This window comes from Rhincodon typus, chromosome 34 (assembly GCF_021869965.1).
Source record: "Rhincodon typus isolate 14 chromosome 34, sRhiTyp1.1, whole genome shotgun sequence".
Classification (NCBI taxonomy): domain Eukaryota; kingdom Metazoa; phylum Chordata; class Chondrichthyes; order Orectolobiformes; family Rhincodontidae; genus Rhincodon; species Rhincodon typus.
Window position 1 is genome coordinate 14,169,521 of NC_063365.1, and position 13,490 is coordinate 14,183,010.

Here is a 13,490-nt window from a genome sequence, read left to right on the forward strand (position 1 = left end):
TGTACTGATAACTTGTTACCTTTCCTTTTGATCCCTCCAGTGAATGACTCGAATGTTCAATTCTTGGACCAAGATGATGATGATGACCCAGATACTGAGCTGTATTTGACACAGCCATTCGCATGCGGGACAGCATTCGCTGTCAGTGTGTTAGACTCCCTAATGAGTGCTGTAAGTAAAAGCAGAGTGATGTGCTTTTCTTTTTCATGTTCAGTCTCTTCCCTCTATTGCTTGCACTTGAATTCACAAGCTCATCTGATATGGAATTTTTAAAAATAGACCCTTCGCTGTAAATCACTCATTGACAGATCCGTTGGTCTTTTAAAACCCAAAGCTTGGCAGGGTTTGGTCAAGCCTTTGGGCATTTGAAGGTCTCACATGCTGTGTGTTTTAATAAGTCTGCTGCTATGGCTCAAGGTGGCCAAAGTAAAACGCAAGTAACAACATTAGAATTGTATGTGAAATGAAGGCATCCCTTCAATTAATTAAGAAGCAGATTTTTAAAGAGCTGGTCCTTCTCGTTCAGATTAAAAAAAGCAATGGTGTTGGACTTTTGGGTGCAGCGTGATATTACAGATAGCAGTCTGAGTTAATTACCTGGTCAAAGTGTTAAGGGATCAGCAATGCAAGTTTTGCAGCTGAATCCACACCGTTCCTTAGCCAGAAGAGCTGAAGCACTTGAGCTCTGCTTACAGGCATTCAAACACCAGTTAAATTTTAATGGTAACTAAGAGCCAACGGGATAGTTGCTTGCATTAAAAGGTGGAAATAAAGTTTTTTTTTAAGAAGTTCCCCAGCAGTCAGTCCAACCATTAGGGATATGTTTAGAATTCCCTTCATACTAACCGCTATTATAGTGCAGCTGCTGGACACTGAAACAGTGGGAAAGCACACTACCTCGAGGCCCATTCACACTGCTGGTCTCAGTCCAATTTGGACAACTTTGTTCCAGTGTTGAAGTTTGCAGTTCACGTCAGCTTGAAGCCAAAGCTGCTTCACAATTGATGCAAATTGCAGAGTGTAACTGGCCTGTTAGTTTAACACAATTTGTAGTAAAAGTATTGAAGTGTAAAGTTTTATGGTGGTGTTGAACTGTGAGAAATATACCGCAGGATTGACCCTTTGAGGCCCTTGATTGTAACAAAACCTACGGCTTTAAGGGCTGCTCTTGTTTTCTCAAAATAAAGCGCCAAGTGTAGAAAGCTGGGTTTACTTTGAAAACGATCAAAAGCTTTCAAAGCATCTCTTCAAAATAATAAGAGTGCACAACAGTTAAGTCAGCCGGTGATTCTTACTGAATGGATTTCAGAAATAATGGAACTCAGTTAGCTAAGTGCTCCAATGCAGCTGAAATGTAATGGCTGGAAGAGTCACCTTTGACAGCCATCCTCTCAATTTGTCAGGACAAGGCCTGAGTTTATTGAACATTAAATATTTCATTCAGCAGCCATTTCAGGCTATTCCAGCAAACACATGAATGCTCAACAAGAGTAACAGCTTGCATTTATATAGTGCCTTTAAAAATGTCTCAAGGTGCCTCACAGGAGTATTTTCAGACAAAATTTAACACTGAATCAGATATCAGGACAGCTAAACAAAAGCTTGAAGATTGAGGAAGCTCTTAAAGAACGACTTGATAGGAAATACTGAGTTAGAGGGATAGTCAGTGAGCACCCTAAGGTGAATATAAAGTAAGCATAATACGCAATACTAAAGAGAACCTTTGTTGAGATTCTCCATCAACAGTCTGTTGGCTGAATCAGACTGTCCACAGTCTTGGTGAAATACTTGCCTCTGTGTTGAGTTTTGAGCCGTATATTTCCACCATCACCAGAGCATCTCATGACTGTCACTGCCTGAGCCCAGATGCTGATGAAACATCTAAATTACTATTCCCATGAATTCCTGGAGAGCACGCAGACACTGAGTTTATGGACAGAGAGATCAAAGCATCATACAATTGGTGTGAGTGGAGTGAACAAACCTAAAATGGCTGGCTGACTGCCTCCTGTTGAATCTTTAATCATTCATACATTCCTGCATTCTAGAAATTGCAGAAGCAGGGTGTGGAGAACTCTGTTAGAAAGGAGACGCAAGTTTCGTTTAATTAACGGTTCAGAATCTGTTTCAAGTCACTACAGTTCAACAGCACATCCACATCATGCACATCATTTAAAACGTTTCTTCTTAATCAGAGCCCTGTTAACCCATTGTTCTTGTGCTCCCTCTACATTGACTCCTGATTACAAATGTTTCCATCTTAAAGTACTCATATCTGTTTTCAGATCCCTCCAATACTTCACTTCTCCCTATCTCTATAAACTCCTCCATGCCCACATCCTGTGTTCCTTAAATTCTGGCCCCGAGTATCTCTGATTAATATTAGTGCATCATTGGTGGCCATGGCTGTAAGTTCGAGGTAACAAGGTGTGGAGCTGGAGGAACACAGCAGGCCAGGCAGCATCAGAGGAGCAGGAAAACTGACGTTTCAGGTCTGGACCCTTCTTCAGAAATGTTCTAGGGTTGCTTTCCTAAACCTTAGGTTAAAGGTGCTATGTAATTGCAAACTGTTAATGTTGCTTAATTAACAGTAGGATGGGATAGTGTGTAGTGAGAGAAACCATGAGCTACCATGAGTCGGGCAAGAGAAGGAGATGGTTGGGATCGTAAAGCTATATATGAACAGTAAGAAACTAGCTATAGTGGATGGGACCTTCCTTCACTCTTCAGTATTTGGTGCACCTTCAGATCAAGGATGTTTGGAACTTTCCACTAAGTAGAACAGGCATGGTTTCATTTCCATTTGACATAGATGTAAATGCAACTGACAATTTGTGAAGTATAGCCCCATTATTCTGGCATTAGAGCAATCTCTAGTTTATACAGAGTATGAGCACAGAAACTGCAAATTCCTGTGAATTTTAAAGCAAAATGCAGAGAGATCGTTAATTTGTGAACTTGAGCATGAAATATTGAACTTGGCTTTTTGTGCTTTAAAGAACTGGTTTTCTTTGAAAAAAACACTGCATTGTTTCTGATGTGTTTTCTACAACAATTGAGTCTGCCTCTGAAAGAAATATGGTGTAATGTACCACACAACAACAACAAAAGTAGAGAATCCATAAATCCAGTGCTGGCAACAGATGCAAATTTAAGTTGAATCCAAGTTGCACTAATAGGCAAAAGTTTATAAATGAATCTGTCAGATTGATCAGACAATCTGACTTGCTGCAGTATCAGCCAAGTGAAGTTTCTGTCAACACACTTTTCACATATACTGCCATCAAATGGAGCTGTACTGTGCACATTAGATGATTTAACAAGGTCACTGCAGCACTGAGCCACCCAAATAACGATCCTTGAAAGCTGTGTGGGCTCCAGTGTGCTACCACACTGGAGTAATATACGTTTTGTTGGCTGACATGGTCCAAAAAATGCCAGCAGCGAGGAGGTATTTCTGGGCATTGAAACACTATGCTGATTTAATGTCTCAATTTGGGCTCTTGCTTGGTTTTGAAAAACAGTTAGAACAAAACATCATTCAAGCAACATTTCACATTGAACAAAGGTGTTGATGATTAGCAGACAACTCTCATCTATCATCTCAGCTGACAGCATTGTCAAATCGCAGATAGCTGTCACATGTTAATGCTGAGCTTGCTTCACTAAGAGCTGTGGGTCTGTAATTCACTTACAATCACATGATCCCTGGAGCTGCTCATTGTTTTTACTGGCTGAGCAGAGGGCACTCAATATCCTGCTGCGTGTTCCCAAAGTAAAATCAGCTCTTTTTTCTGTGTTTCAATTGCTCCAACATTTCCAACCATGGCGGCTCCTATTGATTATAGGCCATTCCACATGATTCCTGGCTTTTGTTGGTAGGGGCTGTTAAAGATGGCTGTCATCACCAATTCGATATTTTCCGTGGGATCTGTATTGTTTGTGCCTTCCCCACTATTCAGAATGAAGCATAGAAATGTTTTCTTTTTTTACATTTTTCAGTTTTTTTTAATGTTTGTTGCCAACTGTCTTCATATAAGGTGACGTTCTGTGGACAGCTGGCAAGTGTGACAGAGATACAACCATCTGTTGCCAGCCATCTCTCATCTCTGCCAACAGCTGTAGTTGTCTTCTTCTTGTTGGTGAAACAGTCCTGTGGTATAAATGTTTCGTGCATTGAGGAAGACTAAATGTCAGGTTATTGAGATTAGCCCACTTGTCCCAAAGATTTGGTTCTTAAGATTCACTAGGAGTGATGACTGTCAAAAGTTCAATTTATTTCTAACCTTACTGCTGGTTCTTGGAAATTTCATTCCCTGAAGCTTTGCAATGTCATATATACAAAGAAGTCCATATTGTGCGGCTGGGAGGAGACGGAAAGGGCAATGAATCAATAGAAAAAAGCCAAGTCAGCAGTAGTGTTGTGCAGAATATAATGCTTGAGTGACATTAAAAGAGATCGAGTGGAGTCCTCTATGACACAAGGCAGATCATCTAACTTAGCTGCGTGAGCAGGAGGGAGGTTTTGACTGGAGGGGTTTCCTGCAAATCATAGAATCACAGAATTCCCACAGTGCAGAAAGAGGCTATTCGGCCCATCGAGTCTGCACCAACCCTCTGGACAACATCCCACCCAAACCCAGCACCCCCACATGGTAGTGTTTTTACCATGGCTAACCCACCTAGCCTGCACGTCCCTGGACACTACGGGCAATTTAGCATGGTCAGTCCACCTAACCTGCACATCTTTGCACCGTAGGAGGAAACCAGAGCATCTAGAAGAATCCCAAGCAGATATGTGGAGAGCTGCAAACTCCACACAGGCAGTCACCCAAGGTTAGAATCAAACCAGGGGTGTCCCTGGCACTGTGAGGCAGCAGTGCTAACCACTCTGTCATGTTGCCACCCCAAATGGCCTTGGGGAGGGAGAATGGTTTCTTTTTCTTTTTATGTAATACAGTAATCAGGGCAGTCTGATCATGGGGAAATATCTAACGATCAGGGGTGTGTAGGGATTGGGACTAGGAAGGCCCTTTTCAAGGTTCTGCAGGGACCGCAAGAATTTCAATGACAGGCACAGTTTTATAACTTACCTTGACCTTTTCTGGCACATTTGGTCCTCCTGCCATGTTTCAAAGCTCCCACTCTGTTGCAGGCCTTAAATTTATATCATTATACAATGACACCTGAATTTTAAGTGGTCCCCATTTGTATTGGTAGTGTTGGCAGCCAGGGCCTGAATCAGCATCGTTAATATTGTGTGATGGTGGAGAAGTTGGCACTTCTCATGGTTGGTTCTCAAGTCATTAGGATTTTCAACCCTTTCTTGCCCATCAAAGGCGCAAGTAAGAATAGAAGCAGGCTATGATCAGAGCTAAAGTGTATGCGAATATAGAAGCTGGATACGGGGGCGTGGATGCTAACCGGCAAGTGCACTTTTGCTGGACAAATTAAGCCAGGGTTTTTATTTGTTTGGTAATTTCTGCTTTCCATTATTATCTCCAGTTGTTTCTGGGAAACCTTTTCTGAAAAATGTGGTTTAGCAAACTTCCTCTACTTCCTGAATGCATTTTGTTTTTAAGGATGTGTGTGAATGAAGCCGGGATCGATGTTCTACAGGTCCTGTCTCTCCTTACAAAGACGGCGGTGTTATCATACTTGGTGACATTTCTCTTGCAAAGCTAGATACTCTATTTCTGAATCAATCACAGAGTCAAAAACTGGTGCTGAAAGACTTGACACTGTGATTGACAGGATGTGATTTGCTTGTCGTAATAAAAGGAGCAGATTTTACACTTGTGGTTTCCTTTTCAAAAATGAACAAGACTGAGGTACCTTCAAAATTAATACAGTAGAATTTTGATTTTCCCAAAATAGCAAGTTTTCTAATAATGCAAGACTTGGGCTTTTCTATTTCGGGCAGTTCACAGGGTTAGTAGCTTTCGCTGTCAAGCTTTAAGCTAGGTGGTGGATGAGCAATGCATTCCTGAGGCACTCCTGCTCAACACCAGCTTTGCTGAGCAGAAAAGGCTGTCCCAGCTGACCAGATGGCCAGCTTGAGATTCCAAATGGCCTGAAGATTCCAGTCATGCTGCAACTTCACTTTAACTGCTGAAATCTGACATACTGACACATCATCAAACATAGTTACTCTATCTCATTAACCACCGTGCTTTGGAGGCTCCGAAACCCATCCCATCCCACCTCAACTCCTAATACTTGTTTTGTTCTAGGAGTTGTTTCGTTAGGTCTCCAGGTGGTTGCAAACCTTGCACTTGGTTTTCCACTCGCATCTGCTGTCGTAATATTTTTCCACTAGTGAATCCCCACAGTTAAAATGACCTTGACCTGCAATGAACTGTCTGCTGGGATTTTTTTTTCTGCCATATGGCATCCCATGCATACCGCCCATGACAGTTGTGCCCCAAGTTAATATCAGGGCTCGTGTGGTTTTGGTATCTGACACAACCTCAGATGGAAAGTTGGTAAGAAACCGATGCAAATTCTCCCTCTCTCTGTGTTAACTTCACAACCGATATGAGGCTGAGAAAGATACAAAAGTAGAAGACAGGTTTATAGCTTGTACGAGCTAGAGCGCCTATATAAGACCATAAGACGTAGGAGCAGAAATTGGGCCATTCAGCCCATTGAGTCTGCTCCACCATTCAATCAACCCCATTCTCCTGCTTTCTCCCCGTAACCCTTGATCCTCTTGATAATCAAGAACGTATCTATCTCAGTCTTAAATGTACTCAATACCCCTCATCCTTGCAATAAATTTTAATGTGGTCAACATGCATGTACACGCTTGCTCACCAAACATCACACTTTCATCCCACATGTACAAAACAACTTTTGCTTAAAGACAAAAAGAAAGTCATTTTATCTTGGGTTGCTTCGTTGCATTTGTCACCTTCTTACCCTGTATAGTAATTATATGCTGACCTTTTTATTTGGCAGCAGTTGGGCCTCGTACTTTCACATGGCACATCTTTAATTTAGTGGCAGAATAATTAGAGTTATGAAAGATCAAATAAGCCAGCAGATTTTAAAGGATTGCATTTTAATTGTAAAGTCTGTTACCTAATGAATCAGGGCAATTGTTCAGACTCTGCCGTTTATGCCTTGTGTGCCTCCAAATAAGGAAGGGAATTCTGGGAATCTTTCACCCAGTATACCGACTCTGGTATGGTCAGTTCTTGTGGGGAAGTGTATATCTTCAGACCTATGGTTAAGATGAAATTGGCCTAAGCTAAGAGGCTACCAGTGGGAGAAATACCTCACTAAGGTTCTCTTTAAACAAATATTTAAAAAGGTTCCACTCAAACAAAACGACTGAGGGTTGCTGGTGCCCATGGAACTATATCCCGTGTCCTTGTATGGTTTTGGAAATCCATTCAACTTTGTGAGAAAGCCAGAGCATTTTGTAATGAGGATGTTATACAGTATTAAATATAGCCTGTGGAGGCTTATAAAAGGGACAGTGCCTCCTTTACTAAAACAATCATCTTTAATGAAGCTTAAATTTATTATATTGACATTAAGTAAATATTTCTAAGACTGATTGTTTACCTGACAGGACGGAATGGTTATAGATGCTGGCAGGCTGTCATCTCGAAGTAGCTGTGCACCTAATAAATTGTGCTTGCCAGCGCACTTGAGTGTTTTAAACAAGACCACCTGGGACTTTACCCTCATCATCCATTTATTTAAAAAATAATCAAAATGTTTAATTGATACATCCTTAAGTCTGATTTCTGTCAGCTCATGTCGTAAAGCTGCAAGATGTGATAGCAGGAGAGGACTGCAAGAGTATACATGTGGTAATGTGCAGCGACATTCTCAGCATAAAGGCTGTTCCCAGCTGAATCAGTGATGAGGAAAAAAGGCACTCTAGCTCATACAGGCTGTAAACCTGTCCAGAGTCTTCTACTTTTGTATCTTTCTCAGCCTCATATTGGTTGTGAAGTTAACACTGAGAGAGGGAGACTTTGCATTGCCACTAACAGCAATTATAGAGGGAATTAATCATTACAATTTCTGTCTAGAAGAAAACTGACCTGAATTTGTGTGTGGAAGAAAAGATATATAGTGAAAGGACCTAATGGGACATACAACTAAAACAGAGTAATTGGAGTCTGCTGTCTTTTCACTTCCCAGATAAAATATGTGAAGTGACAGCACGTTAGTTTTAACTGCACAAAGTCCTTCAAAAGCGTAATTTGAATTTCTTTGGTGATGACTTTAATAGCGTTCGCTTAAAGAGTTTGTTTTATCTCCACAGACATACTTCAATGACAATATCCTGACTCTGATACGGACATTAGTAACAGGGGGAGCCACGCCAGAGCTGGAATCAATGCTGGCTGAAGAAAATGCCTTGAGAGGTGGCTACAGCACACCACAAACACTATCAAACAGAGACAGGTGTCGCGTCGCACAGTTGGCTTTGTATGATGGGCCCTTTGCAGACCTTGGGGTAAGGTGAATCTATTATTTTGCTCAGTATGCCACTGTGTTCCAATGAAAAGTATCTAGTACTATTACTCAGCAGAGGCAATTTATGTATATTTAAGCATAAGCTGGATCACGACATGAGGGAAACAGGATTAGAGAACTGATAAGGTTACATGAAATAGGAAGTTTGTGTGGAACCATATGCACCAACACAGACCTGTTGGGTTGAGTGGCCTGTGTTTGTCTAAATTCTGTGTAATTTAACACATTGTAATAAGTAATTTGGAATTTGTTGTGAATGGATTAGTAATACATTGCTTACTGTATTGAGCCATCGGTGCTTAAATATGCTGTGTCATGGAGCTTAGTAATGCAGCCCTTTCTCTGGGAAGGGACAAGCAGAGCCATGGCCAGGCAGTTCTCCCAGTGAGAGAGAGAAAACTAACAAACTGATCTCGCTGTGCCATGCCCATAAATGCCACAAGAAGTGATCAAAGGCTGAGGGAGATCTGACAGCATTTGGCTCACTATTCTCTTGGTCAGAGAATGGAGTCACACGTAACACAAAGAGAATTAGAACTTGCAGTTAATAACTTTTATCAAATCCTAGAAATACACCCTTGATGGCTCATTTGTTAACCATCTGTTGTGGGGCTAATTTGTGAAGTTACGGTTAATTTGACCCTGAACACGTACTGAGTTAGATGAAACCGGCTATTGTAAAGGGCAATAGAGTCTGGAAGCCCCTGGATTACGATTAATCAGTCATTCAGGATTTCTAGATCTGTATGTAGAGGTGTATACGATTATGAGGGACATGCACAAAATGGGTAGAAATCAGCTATTCCTTATTTGAAGGACCAATAACAAAGGGACACACTTTTAAAGTGAAATGGAAAAGGTTTCAAGGCAAGTTGAGAAAAATGTTTTTCACCCAGTGTGGCGGGGATGCACTGCCTAGGAGGCTAGTTGAGGCAGGAAACCTCACAACCTTTAAAAAGTACTTAGATGTCTTTGAAATGTACTTTGAAATGTCGTAACACTCAAGGCTATGGGCCAAGTGCTGGAAAGTGGCACTAGTGTAGATTTAGCTTTGTTTTGGCAGTACAGATACAATGGGCCAAAAGGCCTCTTCTGTATTACATGATTTTATGATCTGATTCCTATTTCACAGCCCATGCTAGAACCGGATGTTGGTGAGGACAGGAAACAGTTGTCTCCAATGTCCTTCTGCTGAATGAACTGCTCGGTGACTGAGCCCGCAGTTAAAGAATGTATGAATGGGTAGCTGATAGTCATGGAGTCGTATCCAAAAGGGCCAAAAGAGAAGAGGGAAAGTTAGCAAAAAATGTATTTTAATGTTTCACCCATGAAGAATATGAAAAGGTTATTATGTTAGTACCTGATATAATGCATTGTAAATAGAAAATGCTCATTTTCAGTGAATGTCGGCCAGTTTGTATCTGATACGTTGTATTTTCAAAACTAAGTACAGTAGTGAAGCTATACCAATGAATCAAATCATTTAGCACTGCACCCCACTTGAAGAACATAGCCCACTGAATGATGAATTTTCTTCATATTCCAACAGCAAACATTTATAGTTCAATAATTAAGAGAATTTTTCTGGTGAAGTTCACAATCCATGTCATCACAAGCTGAAATTGAGGTGAGGTGAAAGTTACTGTTCTTGACATCAAGAACATAGTTATACAGCATGGAAACAGATCCTTCAGTCCAACCAGTCCGCACTGAACGTAATTCCAAACTAAACTAGTCCCATCTGCCATATCCCTCCAAACCTTTCCTATTCATGCACTTATTCAAATGTCTTTTAAATATTGTAATATTTAATCAAGTGTGGCATCAAAACAACGGAGCACCATAGCAAATCTAGAGCCAATGGAATTTGAGGCAAACTCTCCACAGGTTGGAATCATACCTAGCACAAACAAAAATGGTTGTGGTTATTTGAGGTCAGTCACCTCAGCCTCACGGTATCCCTGCAGGAGTTCATCAAGGATGTGTCCTTAGCCTGATCACCTTCAAGTGCTTCATCAATCACCTTCCCTCCATCATATGGTCAGACATGAGGATGCTAGCTGATGCTTGAACAATGTTCAGCTCCATTCGCAATTCCTCAGATACTGAATCAGCCCATGTCCAAAAGCAGCAAAATGGACCTGGACCGAGACCTGATTCCTGGGATCAAATTCTTGGAATCCTATCCCTACCAGCACAATGGAAGTATCTCCACTACATGAAGTGCAGTGGTCAAGAAGGTGACTCACTACTTCTCAAGGGCAATTAGAATCATAGAATCTCTATGGTGTGGAAGCAGTCCATTCGGCCCATCGAGTCCACACTGACCTCCAAAGAGCAGCCCACCCAGACCAACCCACCTACTCCGTCCCCATAACTCTGCATTTCCCAAGGCTAATCTACCTAGCCTGTACATCCCTGAACACTATGGGTGATTTAGCATGGCCAATCCACCTAACCTGCACATCTTTGGATTGCGGGAGGAAACCAGAGGAAATAGACACGGGGAGAACACGCAAACTTCATGCAGACAGTCGCCCGCGGCTGGAATCGAACCTCGATCCCTGGCACTGTGAGGCAGCAGTGCTAGCCACCATGCAGTCACTAAAATACAAAACCATTTCTATCTCATAGTTTTTCAATTCAATACAATTTCCTTAAAACAGCACTATATGAAGTTCCAGTGTGGTCAGACCTTTAGAGGACTATGTACAATTTGGATTTCCCTATCCAAGGAAGGATATTCTTTAAAGAGGGTGCACAAAAATTCACTACATTGATTTATGGTTGATTGGTCAAAATTTGCAGGAGCAAAATGAGAAATAGATATCCTGAAATATATAAAATTCCTAGTGCACATGACAGGGTAGATGCTGGCATGTCTAGCATCAGAACTCATAATTTAAGGTTAAGAAATCAGCATTTGGGATTGGAATGGGAAGAAATTACTTCGCTGAGCATTATGAAATTCTTTAACACAAAGAGTGTTGGATGCTCATTGAGATCAATGTAAATTTGGGCACTAAAGAAATCAAGACATATGGAATAGATTAGGAAATTGTTTTAATGTAGAAAATTGGACATGATCTTTTAGAGTGGTAGTTTTGGCTGAAGGTGTCGCATATATTCTTTGCTAAAACTGGATCAACTCAGATCTGTGGCAGTGCCAAACTCTATGACAACACATGGATAGTCAAGTGGTTGAGAATTTGACTCCCCAAAATGCAGTTCCTGTGCTTGAAGCCCGGTAGTTAAGCTGCTGAATGGAACAGTGACATGGAACACATCGTTCAGTTCCAGAGGAGGAGGTGTGGATTGTCAAGAAAGGACCAGTCTTGTCTTGGACAGAAGTTCTTTCCTTGACCAGTAATAGAGATGGCACCTGTCCACCCTTTCTAGGAGGAGTAGCCGAAGTAAGAATGGAACGGAGACAAAAGTAATGTTTCTATTGACTATTCTATGACTTATAAATCATTTACGCAATGTTCATAAGACTGTTCAATCTTATGGCAGGATTATGAGAGCAGATTGGAGAGTGAAAAATGTAACATAAATGCGAAGTCACAATGTGCAAAAGTGATATGAGATATTGATTTTCTTGTGTCCTTTCTGTGAAAATGGTGAACCTGGAAGTACTAAGAATAAGACTATTTTGAACAAAAATGAATATTTTGGAGTTTACATGATTTACTAAATACAGGGGTTCAGTGTGCCATCAATTATTTGATACTTTCTCTAGTCTGTAAAGAAGACTATTAGAATGTAAATGTGCTTTAAAATTTTCTTTGTGAATTGATCCTTTAAGTGCCAATCCACAGCAGATTAGTGTTTTTAATTTCACCACCATCAAATCATCATTCAATCCCATAGAAAAAGAATATCACAAAGGTTTCAGTCAAGGGAGCATTCTGAATTGACATTAATGGATATACAGTCATTAACCCAGAGTACTTTAGCAATCATGTCATTCTGACTGTGAGTTAATTCAGCTCTTTCAGTGTCATGGGTAGTAACTCCTTTTCTCATGTTGCTTGCTGCTGATGTTCATCAATGCCTGGTACTAGAACCAAAATATTTTATCGAATAAAAAGAAGATTGGCTCTTTCTAGTTTACTCTTGACAGACTCAGATGGCAACACATTCTTTAATTCTCTGAAATGATTTTTTCCAAGCTATAGATTTGTGTAATATATATAAGAAACCTTGAAGGGAGTATTTCAGCGAGGATTACCTCAGAAAATATCGTGAAATGCTTCAGCAGATGAGATATGATGAAGGTTTATTCATACTTTTAGAGAGGTTCAATAGGTTGAATGCATGTTCTTGGAATCTGGTGCCTACTTCGAACAGTGAAACCTCAAAAGTGCATTGTCATTTTCACTTTGGTTGCTGGCTCTGGTGAGTAAGCAATCACTAGCACCTGGATTTCAGCTCAGCACAAATGGTCGCAAACAGCCAATTAAAAAGATTGCTCTTCACCAACATTAATAATTGTTAATGATAAATACCTGGTGTTTGCTGCTGGCTTGCACTTGTATTTCCAGTGCATTTCTCCCAAAGTTTGTGCGAAGAATTAAAAAAAATTCATAGAGCAAATTTGTCCAGTGCCAATTGGGTTTCTGCCAGCTTTTGTGAACTAGGAGTTTGATTTGCCACCAAACCAACCATTGCTGGAATTAATGACCCTGATGAATTTCCGCTAACTGCAGTGCCTCAAGCATGCTCTGAAGTTTAAATTTTTCTTAGGCATGGGGCTGCAATAGGCATCTTGTAAGAGTTTTTTTTTGTTACTTACCGAGAAACGGACTATACCGACCTAACCAGTAAATGGTTATATATATTTTTTAAAGCTGTTTACAACCTGGTCGCTAACAGAGAGTGAACTAGACACATTAGGTAACAAGGTGTAGAGCTAGATGAACACAGCAGGCCAGGCAGCATCAGAGGAGCAGGAAAGCTGACGTTTCAGGTCTGGACCCTTCTGAAGAAGG

At 40.8% G+C, this 13,490-nt stretch overlaps 1 protein-coding gene across 2 annotated transcripts in view; it reads left to right on the plus strand.

Annotated features, from left to right (window-relative positions):
• LOC109914705 (calcium-activated potassium channel subunit alpha-1-like) overlaps window positions 1–13,490 on the plus strand; it is a 100,520-nt gene that overhangs the window by 51,634 nt on the left and 35,396 nt on the right. For both annotated transcript variants that reach the window (XM_048616441.1, XM_048616440.1), the window contains exons 5-6: window positions 41–171; window positions 8,285–8,479. In XM_048616441.1, coding sequence (XP_048472398.1) covers window positions 41–171; window positions 8,285–8,479 — 326 coding nt within the window. The remainder of the gene's footprint in view (window positions 1–40; window positions 172–8,284; window positions 8,480–13,490) is intronic.